Raw genomic sequence first — 18,328 nt, 5'->3', positions numbered from 1 at the left:
GGTTGACGAACCACGAGAAGTTGGACCGTGTTGGACCTGTCGCTCACGAGGACTTTTATAGCCGGCTAAGTGGGAAAAACACACTATCCGGCGAAGAGTACGAGACATTTCGCTCCGAGTTTTACGGGCGAGGCTGCGTCACCATGATGGAGTGGTTGCGTGAGTACAACTTAGCCGATGTGGAACCGTTCATTGAAGCCGTGAACAAGACGAGGTTGCAGTATTACGATGATGGAATCGATATATTGAAGGACGCGGTCAGTATTCCGGGCGTGTCAATGCGCTACGTATTGAACATGTCTCTACGGCTGAACCCCAAGCTAGAGCTATACGCTCCAGGAGAACTCTGCAGACATAGGTGTAAGGACTCTTGCTATAGCAAGACTTGTAAGGCCTGCAAGGAGGTACGGAAAACATATGAAAAATGTACGAGGAATGAGGCCTACGACCTTTTGCGGACGGGGATGGTGGGTGGTCCCACGATCGTATTCTGTAGATACCACGAACGAGACGTGACGGGTATCAGATCTCACGTGTACGGCGAACCCCACAAGTGCAAGACCATTCTCGGGTATGATGCAAACATGCTGTACCCAAGTGCCCTTTTGCAGGACTTTCCCTGTGGGAAGGAACAATTGATCAAGGTGGCCGTACCGACATCACCGCATAACTTAGAGCTATTGGCGCTGGGTGTGCAAGATGGACCGCTCTTTGGCTTTGCACAGGTCGATATTGAGGTACCCCAGTATCTGCGTGACAAATTCAGTGAAATGGCTCCCCTGTTTGTGGTGAAAGAAACACCTGATGATCAAATCCCCGAGTACATGCACGAATATTTAAAAACTACGGTCCGCAACCGTTTTCTGGGTACACGTAAGCTTTTCGGTTTGATGAAAGCTGAAAAAATCTTACTGTATACCCCTGTGCTAAAATGGTACCTTAGCCATGGGCTAAAGGTTACTTCCTTTTACCAATTCCTTAAGTACGCCGGAGGTAGGCCATTTGCCTGGCTCCCGGAGGAGATTGCTGATGCACGACGACGGGCTGATATGTATTGCGGGGATACGGCAAAGTTGAAAGGCAACTTGTTCTACGGCAAGATGATTAAAGATTTGACAAGGCATGCAAGTACTACATTTACAAGGGATGAAGAGGAGGTTGATGCAGCCCTGCGGAGCCCGTACCTGGAGGACCTTGAAGAGATTGGGAATGCGTATGAGGTAAGAAGGGGCAAGCACAAATGTACCATTGATAGAGCCTACCAGTGAGGTATCGCGGTATATCAACTGGCGAAGTTGTCCATGCTCGAATTTTACTACGATTTTCTGGACAAGTACGTGAATCATCAGGACTTTCAATATATTTACATGGACACCGACAGTGCGTATTTTGCCATTACTGGGAAGAGTTAAGGGATGTCGTTCGTTCCAAACTGCTTGACGAGTACGACAAAGACGTAAAAAACTGGCTCGTCACCGATAAGTACTCGAGCCGAACGGGAGGGTTATTTAAGGCAGAATTTATTGGGTTTCGGATAATTACCCTGACGGCCAAGTGCTACTTTGTTAAAGGTAAGGGGGTACTAAATTCTCCTGTAAGGTCAAAGAGACAAAATGCTGTGACCTGGGGTAGATACCTGAGTGCGCTGAAGCGTGGTTTAGATATAGCCAAAAAAGTAGGTTTTCGGGTACATGAGCAGAGTATGATCACGTACGAACAAAGAAAAAGGTCCATGCAGAGTACGTACAACGTGAATTACAAGAAAAAGGGGAGAAGACGGCAAAAGCACTGTCTAATCACATGGTTAGCCTACATGCCAATATGATTGGCAATTTTGTGGATAATGACACTATGGAGGAACTGCGAAAGGATATCGAGGAAGACCCTATAATCCGCGACTCCATGACAGATCTAGGTATCCTCGCATACTGTACTATTGGGAGGTGTTTAGCCCCGCTGCTTGTAGCAGGCCATACGGATCAACATATGAGAAAAAAGAAACAGGATGCGGAGAAGTAGGTGGAGGAGGCGGAGACCGTGCTATAAGAAACAAGAGGATAGGGTTATAACAAAACCACCGAAGAATAAGGTCGTGTTGCTGTAGGTAAGAGACTTGCGGAATGGAACCGGTAGAACAAGGCAGACTTAAAGAAGAACGTTGGCAAAGGTATCTCACAGGATAATAACGAACCTGCGATAGGTTCCAGCAAATCGATGGACGGTGTCTACATCTATGGGGTCGGAGCGATAGCCGTGCTTGCTGTAGGAGTAGGCGTCTGGTATATGTTTGGCAGGGGTAAAAACAAACCCAACAACCCCGCACTGGAGCCTCAGCAGGGGAAACAAAGCAAAAATCAACCCCAGATTGACATCTTCAAGAGGCATTGAATTTTTTCAAAAAAAATACACTAATAAAATGACAAGCAACGTAACACCGAAGGAAAAGGAAATTTTGGACATGCTCTATGAGACAGTCTTAGACCTTAGTTTCACCTTTGCCATAACAGGTATAACATTTTTTGACATAACGAAGCCCTCCACCAAGATGGACACTAACGATGTCATTAAGATGGTCGCCTATTTTTCAGCAGGGAGAGCAAGTTGTGAAATGGCGGTGAAAAAAGGATGGCTAACCGCAACCATCGTGCCGAAATCCAAATACAGTGGACAAGTTATGGAAGGAGTCAAGTGCTCAAGACGCAAAACAATAAAATGGATATTCAATGTTGTCGTGTTTGCAAAATTTTATTACCCCCGAACAAGTTTAAAATCAGGGGTAATAGTCGAACGAAAAGTTGCATAGACTGCCTGGCTAAAGCCAGGGAGAGACCGGCTGTAGCAAATAGAGATAACGAAGACGTTGAACACAAGTTGGATCCCATTGCTATCGATCGAGAAATTCGAGGTGTCCAAAAAAAAATGTTGGATGTAAAAGACTCCCGCATACGTCGATATTTACAGGCCCTACTTCGTGTGGGAAACACAACGCGTTTTGGACCTCCTTGAAAATGAGTATAGGGGACACTTCAACAATATCGTGATACTTTGCCCTACCCTACGGTGTAACAGTACCTATTTAGAGAGGGCATCGCTATGGTGCGACGACTACGTGTTTCTGATAGACCCTAGGAATGAGCTGTTTGAATGGATTCGGAAACTGTCGTTGTTGATGGCAGGCGAGGATACGTTGTTTGTGATTGATGACGTCATCGCTGATGAAAGCCTCAAAAACGTTGACAATCCCTGCTACACAGAAAGCATAGTTTATGGCTACTCACGCAGTCGTACACTGGCCTACCTAAAAATTTGAGGAGACAGAAAAAAGCCCTGTTTTTGTGGTACCCACATGAACGCAACGACATGAGGCTAATCGATGAAGAGACGAACATGATCTCCAATTGGGATGATATCAAGGCTGAATTGAAAAAATCATATCACGCATAAGGCTTGAACATCCCCGAACTTGGAAAATCCTTGATTGAAATTCTCTGGCCGGGCATCCGTATATAGAAAGATATCAACGCAAGTTATGTTCAACGCAGGAGCCATTTAGACACTATCAACAACCAAGATCAACCTATGTTTAAACGCGCCGACCTGGGACGATTTCTGGGTATTGAAAAAGTTACAAATATGACAATACCTTTGGCATTCATATCAATCAGGTCAGAAATAGTGTACAAAGGCACAATATTGCCAAAAAGAGGCTATGGTTCAGTGACAACTACCCGGGAACGGAGGAGATTGTTGTCATCAACAATCCCAACGGCATACACGCCTTTAATAACTTCGAGGAGGAGAAGCATGTGAAGCGTTATAGAATCCATATCAGGCTTATCGATCTTACTCGGGATGACCTATATGATCTGGGCGTTCCGTCATTGGAAGATTAGGCAGATGTAATTTTAATACCCCTTACGGTATTAAAATTACCATTTTTGACCCTTTCAGCTGTATGTTACAAGGTAGTGAAATATCAAAAAAGATGGAAGCCTATGTACAAAAAAGCAAGTAAGGGGTTATGATATTCGGGTACCTGTGCTACATAGTTGCATAAAAGCAAGGATCAGTAACTGGTTATTGCTCTACCTGGCTGGAAAATTTCAGGTATCGAAATGGAAAATACTACGAAGGTTTTGAATACCCCACGGATGATGATCTTTTACACAGGGTAGCATCAGGCGAAAAAGCATGGGCAACTTTTGCAAGAAGCGAGATCGATGGTGATTTCGAGGATGATATTGACCGCCTGGGGCTCTATATTGCTTCGGTTAGTAAGAACAAAGTATGGGGCACTCTGTTACGAGGTTATCAAAGATAAGCGTTGAAGTTGTCGGATTTGGCTGATATAGCAACAATATGCAAGTACTCAATTTTCCTATACCGGATAGGCAGTTGGTTGATATTAATTTGGATATAGCCTGATGTCATTAAAGGTATTGTTTATGGATACCCATTCTATACCCTACTTCCCTTGCTGTATATAAGGGATGCGAGTAAAGATTTGGACGTACTCCTGAAAATACTCCTTACCACTCCTTAACATGTTGTGGAGGCACTTCAACGTCTTCAGGTACCTGCATCAACTGGTCCGAGACAAAGCTTCTTTCAGGTCCATCTTTCAGATAGTATAAAAGGCGGCTACTTGCTACTATGGGGTCCAACCTGTAAGTATGTTTGCTCCAAAAGGCGTCAGTTGCACGTATCTTTTGATCAGTGTGTCCTCTCCTGGCTGTAGAAGATAGAGGTAGAGACCTTCCTCAGGTAAGGGTTTCTCTTCGGGATATTCCCCGCTTTTTGCGAGTGGTATCTCATCGAGTTTGATGGCCTTGTTAGGTTTCATGTTTATCATGGAAGTTTTGGTATTGTTAAGACCCTTCACAATGGTATACAGGTGCTTCACCCAGGTGGTACTAGTCTCATCGGACGCTAACTCCTGGGCATCCTGGGGTTTGAAGAGTCTCTCTGCAAGGACCTTGTTGTTACTTTCCACAAAGGCCGTAAACGTATGGTGGTATTTTGTGGTAGCTCGCCTAATTTCAACACCCTTATCCTCCAATAATTTCGTTACCTGGTATTTGAATTCAGAACCATTGTCACATTGGAAGATTTTGGGGTAGTGTAAAGGTCCTGCTTTTTAAATAACTTTGATCATATCCGCGACCTCGCTAACTTTTTTGGTTCTTAGGGGCCTCGCTACCTTATACCTTGAAGCCACGTCAATACATGTCAGGATATATTTATAGGTGTTCCCATATACCCTGTTGTGAGGCATGTACAGTAGATCGAATTGATGCATTTCGTTAGGTCTTGTAATGGTGAAATGTGGATAATCAATACGTTCTGGACCCCTGATGTGTCGTAACCACAAGCCTACTCAGCCAATGATTTACCTTCTTTTTTGAGAGACTGCTCTCTTTTGCGAGTAGTTTGACGGCTCTCCGTCCAACCCACAAATGTTCCGGAGTGTAGTAGACATTGCAAGCTATAAAGCCTAGTAGGGACAATGAGCCAACAACGAACGTTAACTCACTGTTTTGTTGCTGCTTCGAGTGTGTGTAGAAATCTTTCAATTGCGGCACTTTTTTGTCCGAGTTGATGAAGTATTGGTCCAATTCAAGGCTTCTGCCAGCTTTTATTTGCATCCCTTGTTCCTCGTTGAACCAGTCCAATTTAGTCTACATATTACGTATCCACTCCGCCTGGTCCATATTGAGCTTTTTAACGGCCTCGTTGTGCCTTTTACGTTCGACCTCACCGTGCCCCGAGAGCTTGGAAAACAGGAGGTTAGTGCTATCGTTGTCATGTCTCTTTATTTTGAGATGAAACGATTGCCCTTTGATATGTTTTCACTTGCCCACATGGGTTGAGTGTTGGTGTAGTGCAATCTCCTACCAACCTCGGCAAGTGAAGGAGCATCCCCGTTTTCCCGATACTTGAGTGGTTTTTTGTGATCTATATGCCACTCTCCATAATTGTCCCAGGTCATGGCCTCAGAAAACTGGGCTTCAATATGGGCCCGCAGGGTAGTGATATTGCAACCTAGATATTCCTGGAAGCTGAGTTCCTTGTTTTCCTTCAGGGCCTTGTAGGTTTGGCTGCGTACAACACCGGCCATATGTCCGTTGAAGTCGCAAATGGCACAATTTCGCCTTTGTTTTTCATGGTGGCAAAACTTACTACCCTTGCAGTCTTTGCAATAGGCCCTATGCCTACCATGCTTACAGATGCTTCCACCCTTGCAGTCTTTGCATTAGGATCTTATCCTACCATTCTTGCAAATCTGGCTTCCCTTACAGTCTTTACATTGGGATCTTATCCTACCATGCTTGCAAATCTGGCTTCCACCGCCACAGTCTTTGCATTTGGACCTTTCCTTTTATGAAGGCATATCTGACTGCCTTTGCATTCTTTACAAAAGGCTCTCTGCCTTTGATGGGGGGCACTTTGTACGATTACGCTGCTGTTTCTTTTTATCGAGGCATTTTATGCATGTCTTTGTATTTTGACCATTTTTTCAACACCTTAAACTTATCCAAAGATAAAGAAAATTTACATTTCGGGCATCTCTTGGTTCCATCTATATTAACTCGTTTTTGCACCCGAGGACAAACACGAGTTGTGGTCTATACCAACCATGCGCCCGCAACAGCTATTGTCGCCATTTATTTTTTACCCTTCTTACAGTCTTTGCATCGATACCTCCTCCTTTGATGGGGGCATATTTGACTTTTACCACACTCCTTACACCTGGATCTCTCCCTTTGATGGGGGCAAATGCTTCCACCGCCACACTTTTTGCACTTGGATCTCACTCTTTGATGGGGACAAATCTGACTATTGCCACAGTCTTTGCAAAAGGCCCTCTGCCTTAGATGCGGGCATATTTTACTACCACCACACTTCTTACATTGGGATCTCTGCCTTTGATGGGGACAAATCTGACTACCGCCACAGTCCTTACAATAGGACCTATCCCTTTGATGTGGGCATATTTGACTTCCCCCACATTCTTTACACTGGGATCTCTGTCTTTGATGGGGGCATATTTGACTTCCCCCACATTCTTTACGCTTGGATCTTAGCCTTTTATGGAGGCAAATGCTTCCACCGCCACACTCTTTACATACTGATTTTCGCCTTCGATGGGGGCAAATGCTTCCACCGCCGCACTACTTGCAGCGGAATCTTATCCTACCATGGCGGCACTTGTTTTTAATACGCTGCCGTTTGGCTTTATTAAGGCAGCATATGCACTGTTTGGTTCGTTGACCATTTTTCAAAACCTTAAATGCATCCAACACCAACACGTGCTTGCATTTTGAACAGCTCTTGCTTCCTTCCATATTGTTTGTTGTGTTTGCCTCTGGAGCAAACACAAATTGTGCTCATTTAATACTCCACAGAATAAAACCTACCGTCTAGGATATTTAATTGGGCATCCTGTAAGAGGTAGACGTAAGCCATGAAATCTCCGGCTCCGTCTGCTTTTTTGGTGATATGTAGGGTAATCCCATCACTTATACGTTGTAGAGGTTTTCCACTACCATGTAGGGTATGATCGGGAGACGCCCGAAAGTCTACAAACAGGCATATTGTTCGTTAAAAAATTGGCCAATCGTAAAGTTACTATCATGGATACTAAAGAGGTTCACAATTTGTTCAAGATGGTCCTTGGGTAACATGGCATGAGAGTACAATTCATTGGGTTCGCTCTCAACCGACACTAATATCTTCTCAATTCCGGGGATATAAAACGTTTCGTTAACGCCAGCGTAAGCCTTCACTTTTCCAGGGTCTATGAAGAGTAGCAAGACACCCTTAAGCGATTTGGAGGGGGGTCAATTTGGAGGTTATAACTTGTTTCGCCTTTTTTCATAGTAAGCACATTGCTACGGAGTATCCTTTCGTATGGCAGGGCCAATCTTGCATACCTCGACATCATGCCACTCGCGAGACCTTCATGACTGAGCTTGTCAAATTCTAACCTAATGTTGTTTATCCCGTACGCGGCATCGGCTACTTTCGCCGAAGGCCCGGACCCTGTACCTCCATCTTTGATGACGTCAGCCTGCAAAATGTATTACGAATTGCAATCTTTCGTACAGGCCCGCTGCATAAAAGGGTAAATCCCTTGTTAGTTCAAACATCTTACCTAGTGGTATGCAGAAAGTGTTTCCATATGCCGCTACGATGGCCTTCTCTTCATTCGTTCCTACATGACCAGTTGTCTTGACTTGCAGGACCCTGATAGTCCTGTCGTTAGGATTGATGCCCTCCAAAACAAGGTTGTTGTCCCTATCAAATTTTTTTCGGGAAAGATAAGGGGAATCAACTTATTGTAAAGGAAATAGTTAAGGGTAAAAAAACCTTTAAGGGAATAGTACTTACGAATCAAGATAATAGCCTAAAAATCGTGAGTCAGATACAAACGCTCCTGGGTAGTAATCGCCTGCAAGCCCTGGGGTTTGTAGACTATGTTACACCCAATAAGGGCGGTAAATTTAAAGCCCAGAACCTCCTGAAAAGGTATAATAAAATAGAGGAGGAGGCCGAACATATTGAGATGGAATCGTTGGAGGAGATAGATGGATTTGTAGATGCTACGGAGAATCTTATACAAGACACTTCGTTTGTCAGGCCTGATGAAGATGGAATGACCCCACATGAAAGAAGGGAACTTGACCTCGAGCTTCAGACGCTAAGGGGTAACTTAAAAGGCCTGAAAAATAAGATGATCCTATACGACGGCGAGTTTAACGGTAGGGTAAAAGAATTGGAGAAGCAGAAGGTTGGGGCAGATGAAGGACAGAAGGCTAACCTTGAGAAGGAGATAGAAAAGGCGAAGAAAGAGATTAAGGACCTGAATGATAGAAAGAAGGCCATAGGAGAAGCACATGGTATACTCTCCACTGACATATACCCCCAACTGAGACATATCAAAGACACGCTATTAAAAATCGCTGGAGATAACACAACTCTGCTTGAGAAGTGGAGGATACTCTTCAGGGAACAGGGGATAATCATAGCAAGAATCGTTTCTGCTATTGCGCTGTTGATAAGCACTATTGTACTCTCTGTTACAGGAGGGAGAGGTGCAGCAGCAGGTGGTGAAAAAGGCTTTGTGGAGAAGCAGCTGGAAAGGCTTGGAAACTTCCTTAAATACCTGGCAGGTAAGGCAGGTGCTGCCTTACCCGGAATCATTGGTACGGTAGTCTCCTTCTTTCTGAGGGTAGCGTCAACCATCGTGAAATATGCGGCAAAACATCTGTATATGGCCATTGCGGGAGCTGTTGGGCTTGTCGTGCTATACGTGAAATAAAGCCCTTATTTTTTTAGTAACCATATATAGGCCAAGATTATACCTACCCCTATGGTGATTATTGAGGCCTTGGTAACCTCATGTTGGTTTGGTTGTTTAGGTATATGGGGCGTGCCATGTACCTGTATATCGGGGGTATGTATGGGAGGTGTAATAGGTGTTGTATGCCTAGTGGGTGATTTAGCAGATGCCAAATGTCTGATGACATGCTTTGGAGGTGTAGGTGGTATGGTATGTATAGAAGGCGTGGTATGCTGCACAATAGGCTTATTATTCAGGTCAAGCCGTATACCGATCATTGCATTGGCGGCGTCAATTAAAATATTGTTGTTATACCCGACGATTTTGCCTATACGCAGGTTCATATCGGATGGTAGCATGTACACGTGATGCATTACGGCAAAGTTCACCGGGGTCCTATAAAACCTTCTGAAATTCGGTGATGTCGTGGCTTATATTCTCTTGCCTTTGGACCATAGCTTCAAATTTTTGTACCAGGATCTGCCTTGCTGTATAATTATCTGCATTGGAGCCAATTAGGGATGCTTCAGCCCCTGCTTGCGATCCCAGTAACAAGACCACGTAAACCCTGATATTCTCGCTTAGCTTGGTCAGGCCCTCCAATTTTAGACCTTCGCTTGTGGGCATGATGAATTTGGCCCAATCACCGTCAACTTGGGGCCACCATCTACCATCTGTCAAGGACGAAATGACAGCTTTACACTTGTACGAGGCATTGGGATCTGCACCGTACTCGCGGCATACCTGCGCATATCCAGAGCTCGAGTATGGGTTTTTGTACTGTGAGAACCCATCGTCATACGGCATCGGGACCTTCATCCTTGCCAGAATACAAGGCATATGATAGTAAACGTGGAATTTAAAAATGCTGCTGATGAGGGGTACAGAACCCGTCATGTACTTGGCACATATGCCCAGAGCTGTGGTTGCGCAATGGGTGGCGAAATTAACCTGGATATTCCAATAGTCCAACTCCTGCCATTTTCAATTCACATTAACAGGGTCATCAAGGTATGTTGTTGGAACCTTGATGGCGTACTTCGTGAACTCAGGGAATACCACGGAAATATGGAAGTCTGTACTCACGTACAGATCCTGGTGCTTCAAATTTGTAACACCGGGTGGCCATTCTCCCCTGTTACTTTTATACTTTGCCGAGTGATTGTATTGGTATATGTTCATTTTGTTTTAAAACAAAAGGAGATGAAAAAACTCTATATCACCGACATAGATACACCTACCATATTTGAAGACTACCTTGGACAGGACACATGCATTGCCCTGAAATCTATATCTATTAGACCTGAGTGATTGAATTTATACAGCGACAACGACATTACGAACAGGAAAGTGGGACCTGATCAGAGGGTGACTCGCAAATGATTTGTACAAACTCGAGGATATCGCGGCTATTGTCAACAGCCAGGCGGAGGACAAGATCAAGCTTTTCGTACTGAAAAATGGGTACTGCAGACTCCGTGTCACCGAGGGGTACTCGGTGGTGATTCATCGACCATTGCAGGAGCTCCAAGGCCTACCCTATGACCCTAGTAAAAAGTATTATATGAAGGGCGACTATGATGCCATATATAGGACCGATACATATCAGAAATTGAGACTTATTTGTACCCAATTGGATGACGACGACTGCCTATTGGATGGCAAAAAATCCAGGGTTCTGGCCTTGCTTCCCACCAAAGAATTGAACGCCTGGGGAGATATGTTGACCTGGACTTTTGATACCCCTGTATACCTTCCACTAAAAGGCTCCACGGACCGTTTGGAGTTTATGCTAACAGACGTCTATCATCATGAGAAGAATGTCACGTTTTTCAATATAACCACGTGCATTCTGATAGAATAAAAGAATGAGTGATATCAGCAAACTTTATCAGAGTTTGCGAGTGCACCCGCGCAGGGCTCTGATCAGGATGAGGGACAGGTTTAGGAGCCATGGTATAGGAGCCATGGCCTCAGTCATGGGATTACCCTTGGCTTGTGCCATGGGGGAACTCGCGTTTGAGGCTGGCGTAGGGCAAGCTGGTCTTCGGAACGCTTCAAAACGTGTACGTGTTAAATCTAAAAAACATGAGGGTATAAGGCTACTTGCGGAGACAAAACTAAACTCGATTGTAGATCTCATTAGCAAGGCAATGGAAAATGGTATAATCAGCGACCATGAATATAGTCTAATTAGCCGTGAAAAAGAAAGATACATGCTGTTGAAGGAACAAATGCGGCAGAGATTTAACAGAATCGTGAATGCTATAAACGAACAGGAGAGAACCCAGTTGGTTGCCAAGGGTAGGGAGGAAGGAAAGAACGAAATTTTAAAAAAACTTCAATCTGTGCAATATGCAAGCACTATGTAGAGTCTCCACCTGAATATAGGCCTTAATTTGTATTATATTTTATAGGTTTACACCTATAAAATAATATAATTTCATAATCCTCGCTTAGCAGCCATTCTTTTTTAAAGTCCTTGTATCGACATTCTGTGATATGTACCTGCGGGTAGTGGTTTTTACCTTGTACGTATACTGATGAAAAGGCTAGAATTGCGCTGGCTTGGCAGTGCTCATCGTAGGGTATCGGCATACCGTAGAATTTAGTTGTAATTGCATCCTTGTAATACTTAAGCTTAGCATTTACATAACGGTCCTTTCTCACAGGCTTTGTTATCAACTGCTCGGAATCAACTCTTCGACATTTGGCCATATTTGACGATATTTTGCAACAAAATCCGGATACTCCTCGAAATCAAGGCTCATTGCCGGTGCCGCATTTGCGTTATACTTAGTCACCCCCATTCGGGGACCAGATTTTTGATGTTTTCACCCTCAAGGCCACCACGAGATCCTGTGCATGATATCCCACCACATATCGTTTGTCCTTCCTTCCATTGGCAGGCATGGGATCTGCCACCGTCAGGTAGTCCACATTGATATCGTTGATGTCTGTGAAGGTAGTAGCAAATTAGTAGAATAATTTAGGTTTGACAAGATCATTTTCAAATTTCAGCATTATGTTTATTGTTTATTGCATAATTGTATATTATTTATACATGCACAGCCACGTCCGTTATATGTGATATATTTGTGATAGCAGTACCAGCATAGCATTTTACCACCTACCACGAACCTACGTCCGCAGGTACATTTGTCATACCCATCGAGTACCCCTTCACAGTCGTCACAATGCTCTTTTATTTATTAGGATGTCAAGACGAGCCTCCAAATCCTTAATTCTCCGTTCATTGGACCCCCCTTCTCCTCCTGTACACATGCCAGGGTTACAAGTGGTAGGGATAGACCGATGGCGGTAAGGAAGGTCATGAAAATCATACTTTTCAAACTATATTGACAGTTGATACACATTTTATTATAGGTTACACATATTTGAGTACCTCAGGATTCTTTTCAACGGCTTTGTTGCATATGTCCTGCGTCTTGAATTGATAGGGTATATATTCGAGCAAAAGGGGATTCTTTTCAACAACCCCATTTCACATTTTCTGCGTTTTAAACCTATCCGGTATATGTATGATTTGCCAGTGATCTTTTTCAACAATTTTGTTACACATGTCTCGCGTCTTAAGTCGGTCCGGTACATACTTCAGCAGCCATGGCTTCTTTTCAACAGCCCTATTGCACATGTCCTGTGTCTTGAAACTCATCTTTATTATAGTAGTATTCACTTGCAAGCCGACATGTCACTGCGCATGCGTTGACGATCGGTGGATTTTTGCTGATGATCAACGGCATTTTGTGTAATGGAGCGTGACAAAAAGTTGTGACGTCACAAGTAAAAATGTGTATGATCATTTTTATGAGAGTTTGACCGTGTTTTTTTGAAAATGTGGTTATATCCCCTCCCTGCACAAGCTGTATTTAGTGAGATAGCCTGCAGGTTCTCCGATTGAATAACATCAATTTTCATGCAGTGATAGAAAAACTTATTAGTAGAAAATAAAAAATTATTACTTAGCAAAAAAAGTGGCCCCTGGTTCGTCTTCTTTTATGTTGTTTTCATGATTCAACCATGTGCTAACTTTTATGGCATCTCTTATTCATGCTACTTTAGGGACAGAAAATTTGGCGGGCCGATAATTTGGCGAGAAAAAAAACAAGAAATTGGGGGTTAAACTTTCGCGAATGAAGGTTTGGTCCTAAAATTTTTCGATAAAACTTTCGCGGTCGCAAAAAAAAGTGCATATTAGCGTGAAAAAGCCTAGAATCTGAGCTGACCTTTTCAAAGTGTCTGTAAATGTAAGTATGAATGTAAGAAAGAATACGTTGGGTTTCACAGCTAACAGATACAGGAAGAAAAAAAGAAAAAGAAGAAAAAGAAGAAGAAAAAAAGAATAGAGAGATGGATTTATTCTACAGTTTTAACTTATACATTGTGCAGAAATCAAATATTATTCTAAAAATTAAATGGAAAAACTCTACCATTAACTTAATACTTAGGAGTTCGGACGTGGTATCTACTCTTTAAAATGCGCCTACTCGTCCACTCACATAGTACCTAACTATTAGGAGTTCAGGGGGTTGTGAAGTAGCAAAATAGAATGTGCAATTTTTATGTGCACGTGATGTGTTTCTAACAAGAAAAATAGTATTACGGATTTATATTATACAATTTTTAATATTCGTCTTCTTCCTCTCCTTCTTTATCCACACTGTCCGCCCCAACCTCTTCATAATCCTTCTCGAGTGCTGCCATATCTTCTCTAGCTTCACTAAATTCACCTTCTTCCATACCTTCACCAACATACCAATGAACAAAAGCACGTTTTGCATACATCAAATCAAACTTGCGATCAAGTCGTACCCATGCCTCGCCAATAGCTGTTGTGTTGCTCAACATGCACACAGCTCGCGAAACCTTAGCAAGATCTCCACCAGGAACTACGGCAGGGGGCTGGTAATTAATCCCAATTTTAAAACCAGTTGGGCACCAGTCTACAAACTGAATAGTACGCTTTGTTTTAATATTAGCGATAGCAACGTTGACGTCTTTCGGAACGACGTCGCCACGGTACAATAAACAACATGACATGTATTTGCCGTGTCGGGGGTCGCACTTCACAAGTTGGTTTTCTGGCTCGAAGCAGGCATTGGTAATCTCATTGACAGTTATTTGCTCGTGAAAGGCTTTTTCAGACGAAATGATTGGAGTATAAGTTGCCATAGGAAAATGGATTCGAGGATATGGTACTAAGTTGGTTTGGAACTCAGTCAGATCTACATTCAGTGAGCCGTCAAAACGAAGTGATGCGGTTATACTTGAAACAATTTGGCTGATTAGTCGATTCAAATTTGTATAAGAGGGGCGCTGGATATCAAGATTTTTGCGGCAAATATCATATATAGCTTCGTTGTCTACCATAAATGCGCAATCTGTATGTTCCAAAGTGGTGTGAGTGGTTAAAATAGAATTGTATGGTTCAACAACAGCAGTACTCACTTGCGGAGCAGGATAAATTGCGAACTCAAGCTTTGATTTCTTTCCATAATCAACAGATAGCCTTTCCATCAACAATGAAGAAAATCCTGAACCAGTACCCCCGCCAAAAGAATGAAAGATCAAAAAACCTTGCAGACCGGTGCATGCTTCGCTAAGCTTGCGAATGCGATCTAAAACATTGTCAATCATCGCCTTTCCGACTGTGTAATGACCGCGTGCGTAATTATTTGCTGCATCTTCTTTACCAGTGATCAGTTGTTCAGGATGAAACAACGATCGGTATGTACCTTGACGAACTTCATCTAAAGAAAATTAGCAAGTTAGTTAACAAGTTAGTTAACAAAGCTGTGTCTCGCCCCAAGATCTTCTTTCCTGCTTTCTGTGATATTGGTGCGCGCTGGCCGCATACCAGGAAGCGAAAAAAGAAGCCCTGCGAACGAGATAGTGCTAAAAGTTTTTACAATGCTGTTATATAAAAGAAAAGTAAAGAAAATGAACTAGAAACAAATTCTCAGTTCTCGGCCCACTGTTTTTTGTTTAAATTTCTTTTCGGATTTTTTTTTTTTTCGCATAAAAATAAAAATAAAGATATTAAACTAGAAATTATAGCTAAACATACCGATTACAGATGGCTCAAGATCAACAAAGACTGCCCTGGGTACATGTTTGCCACTGTCAGTTTCACTGAAGAAAGTATTAAACGAATCATCTCCACCACCAAGCGTGTTATCAGATGGCATTTGTCCGTCAGGTTGGATACCATGCTCCAAACAATATAACTCCCAGCATGCATTTCCAATTTGTACACCAGCTTGACCGACGTGAACAGAAATACACTCGCGCTAAAGGGAAATATTAAATAAATAAATTATACAAGTATTAAAGCATTAAAAACCTGAAAAAGTTAAAACGTCGAAAATTGAAGGACTGTTAAAATTTGCAAACGACCTATGGTTTATTACGAATTGAAACGACCTTCCAATGAGTTGAAACAACTTAAAAATGAATTTGGAAAAACACACTTTACAAAAAAAAATCTATTTTGCAATACTCAACTGTTGGGACCTAGGATGGTAGCTGCGTGTAGTAGCGTGTAAATTCCTAATTCTAGTTTTACATAAACCACTAAAGGGTTAATATTGATTCCTCATTGATAAAAACATTGCATAATTTTGATAAAATTCAATAGATTTAACTCATCCCGGTCTACAGGGATCTTTAATCAGTGACAAGCCGATAATAAGCCGTTATCAATTTTATCATGAGGCAAAATGCTCTGGGAACTAGGTTATTTACACAAAAAGTTTATATTATTATATTTTATATTTTTATATCTCTATAATAATAGCCGTATTCCGTCTGTCTGTCTGTGTGTCCGCGAAAGCTGTGTCCCGTAACGGAAACACAAAATTTTTTAAATGCGCATCAATACCAAATGTGACGTATTTCTGTCCACTTTGTTGCAACGGGTTAATTTAAAGGACGGGCGACCCCGTGGATTTTTCCACGGGCTAACGACTAGTCTATATTATAATACCCGTATACGTCTGTCTGTATGTCTGTCACGCAAAATGGTAGGTTAGCTGCGCAAGTAGCGAGAAGCACGCAATGCGGTATAAAAAGGACGGGCGAACCCGTGGATTTTTCTACGGGCTAACAACTAGTTATTATAATAACGTGAAACATTATGCACAGATTAATGAAAACAATAATGGGAGTAATTCTTTAGAGCTTGACACCAAGTTTGTTCCGAGAGAAAATGTCTTTGACGGAGAAAAAGCGTGGAGAAAAATCCGGGATGGAGATTAAATTTGAAGCAACTTTTTTTAGAAACTAGTCGTTAGCCCGCGAAAAAATCCACGAAAAAATCGCCCACCACTACTCAAACCCATCATCTGTGGCTCACAATATTATGATATAGACTAGTCGTCAATAAATCCACGTCCGTCCGTCGTCCGTAATTTATATATCGCAATTCGTGTTTCCGTAAAACAATTTTTTTCTTGTGCACAAACACACAGACAAAATACAGCTATTATTAAAGAGATCGGTAGCCGTCTTTATATATCGCATTTCATGTTTTCGTAACATGACTTTTTTCTCACGCACGAACAGACGGACAACAGGTATTCTTATAGAGAAGACATTTTTTTGCAGAAAAAAAATTTCGTATTAACTTGTGTTTGAATGAAGAAATTGCAAAAGCTTGTTTCTTCAAAATAGATTAAAAATCTTACTCGTGAAAATTTTGACTTCCCCTTTATATGGCATTAAGCACCTGACCGTTTATAGAATATTTTTTGAATTTTACGAATTTCGTTCCGGGCCACGAAAGTAAGACAATTCCAAAGTAATTTGGACATCAACAGCCATATTACTCTGAGAATAATAAGGCTTGTTAGCAAGAATGAAATTATGCTTCTGCAAAGCTCTCCCATTTTGATTTCAATTTTCTCAAAAACAGAGAAACTGAACAAGTGAAGAAATATTCAACGTAGTATTCAATAAGGAAATCTTTATTCCTTATACAGGTTCACGCACAAAAATTGCCAAGAATAGACGAAAATTTAATGCGTTATTATGGAATTGTAATTCCTTTTACAAATTTGTCGAAATTTTCAACGGTTTTAGCACAGATTAATAAAAAGACCTACCATTTTTATTTTTCGACTAATAACTAGATGTGACGAGTTAGTTCTAGTCCCAGCAACAAATGATACTGACAAAAACAAAAATTGAGATCAAGCCACAACGACTCCCAATGTTACACCTTGGTTCGCCCCAAGGTCATTATCAAGTTCATTCGCCTTTACAATTCGTTACTAAATTATATGACCATTTACCTCCCAAGGATAATTTTTAAATAGATAAAAAAATAATTATAATTCAGTAACTATAACAACAATTATTTTTTTTCCCAACACGTCTTGTATAAGAATATTGCGCCGTGTTAATGAGACGCGATAAAATTTCCACAGCAACAAAAAATGGTTACCAAAAATTTTAATAACATAATTTTAATTTTAGAACCTCACTTCTGTAGCTGTGCACGTCGAGAACCATAAAGTATTTTCCATGTCTTTTGTGTGTTTGTGGTCACCCTCAAAAGTCTGGTGGCGGAGGGTGTGTTTTTTGGTGTAACCACATGCATTGGCCGTTTTGTTTATGCGTCTTCCATCTTCGCTCCCAGGGTCTTTTATCCCCTGAACCTTTATAAGAGCCAAAAGCGCTTTGAAATTAATCGGAAGCCAAAATTCCCTGGGAACGAGGTTGTGCGCACTTAGCACTTCTATATTTTTTAACCAATCAATGCGCAGCTTTTGTTCAAACTTTATTTCTTCATGCTTGTTTTAACTTAGATTTCCAACCTCGTCCCCAAGGCATTCTGTATATTTTCTGATATCTTCTTTCATGTTCTTAAAAAGTGAGGAATTTATGTTTGCGAATACGAGTCAAATTCGCAAACATTAATCCCAAAATTCTTTTATTCTGTGTTCATTTTTTCACTTCTATTCA

The 18,328-nt window shown here is 41.9% G+C and overlaps 1 protein-coding gene across 2 annotated transcripts; it reads right to left on the bottom strand.

The window, feature by feature from the left end:
- Nucleotides 1-13,921: 13,921 nt before the first annotated feature.
- LOC130657009 (tubulin alpha-1 chain-like) lies at nt 13,922-17,925 on the bottom strand. 2 transcript variants are annotated; one of them, XM_057459959.1, is made up of 3 exons: nt 17,848-17,925; nt 15,432-15,654; nt 13,922-15,114 (listed from the first exon to the last, which is right to left on the bottom strand). In XM_057459959.1, exons 1-3 carry the CDS (start codon nt 17,887-17,889, stop codon nt 13,988-13,990), a joined length of 1,392 nt encoding a protein of 463 aa, XP_057315942.1. In that variant the 5' UTR covers nt 17,890-17,925; the 3' UTR covers nt 13,922-13,987. The 2 variants fall into 2 exon arrangements, with proteins under 2 accessions (XP_057315942.1, XP_057315943.1); XM_057459960.1 differs by lacking the exon at nt 17,848-17,925 and adding an exon at nt 17,467-17,595.
- Between the last annotated feature and the right edge of the window lie 403 nt (nt 17,926-18,328).

This window comes from Hydractinia symbiolongicarpus, chromosome 9, assembly GCF_029227915.1.
Source record: "Hydractinia symbiolongicarpus strain clone_291-10 chromosome 9, HSymV2.1, whole genome shotgun sequence".
Classification (NCBI taxonomy): domain Eukaryota; kingdom Metazoa; phylum Cnidaria; class Hydrozoa; order Anthoathecata; family Hydractiniidae; genus Hydractinia; species Hydractinia symbiolongicarpus.
Note: the sequence above shows the minus strand (reverse complement) of the source record. Positions and strands in the feature narration are given on the sequence as shown.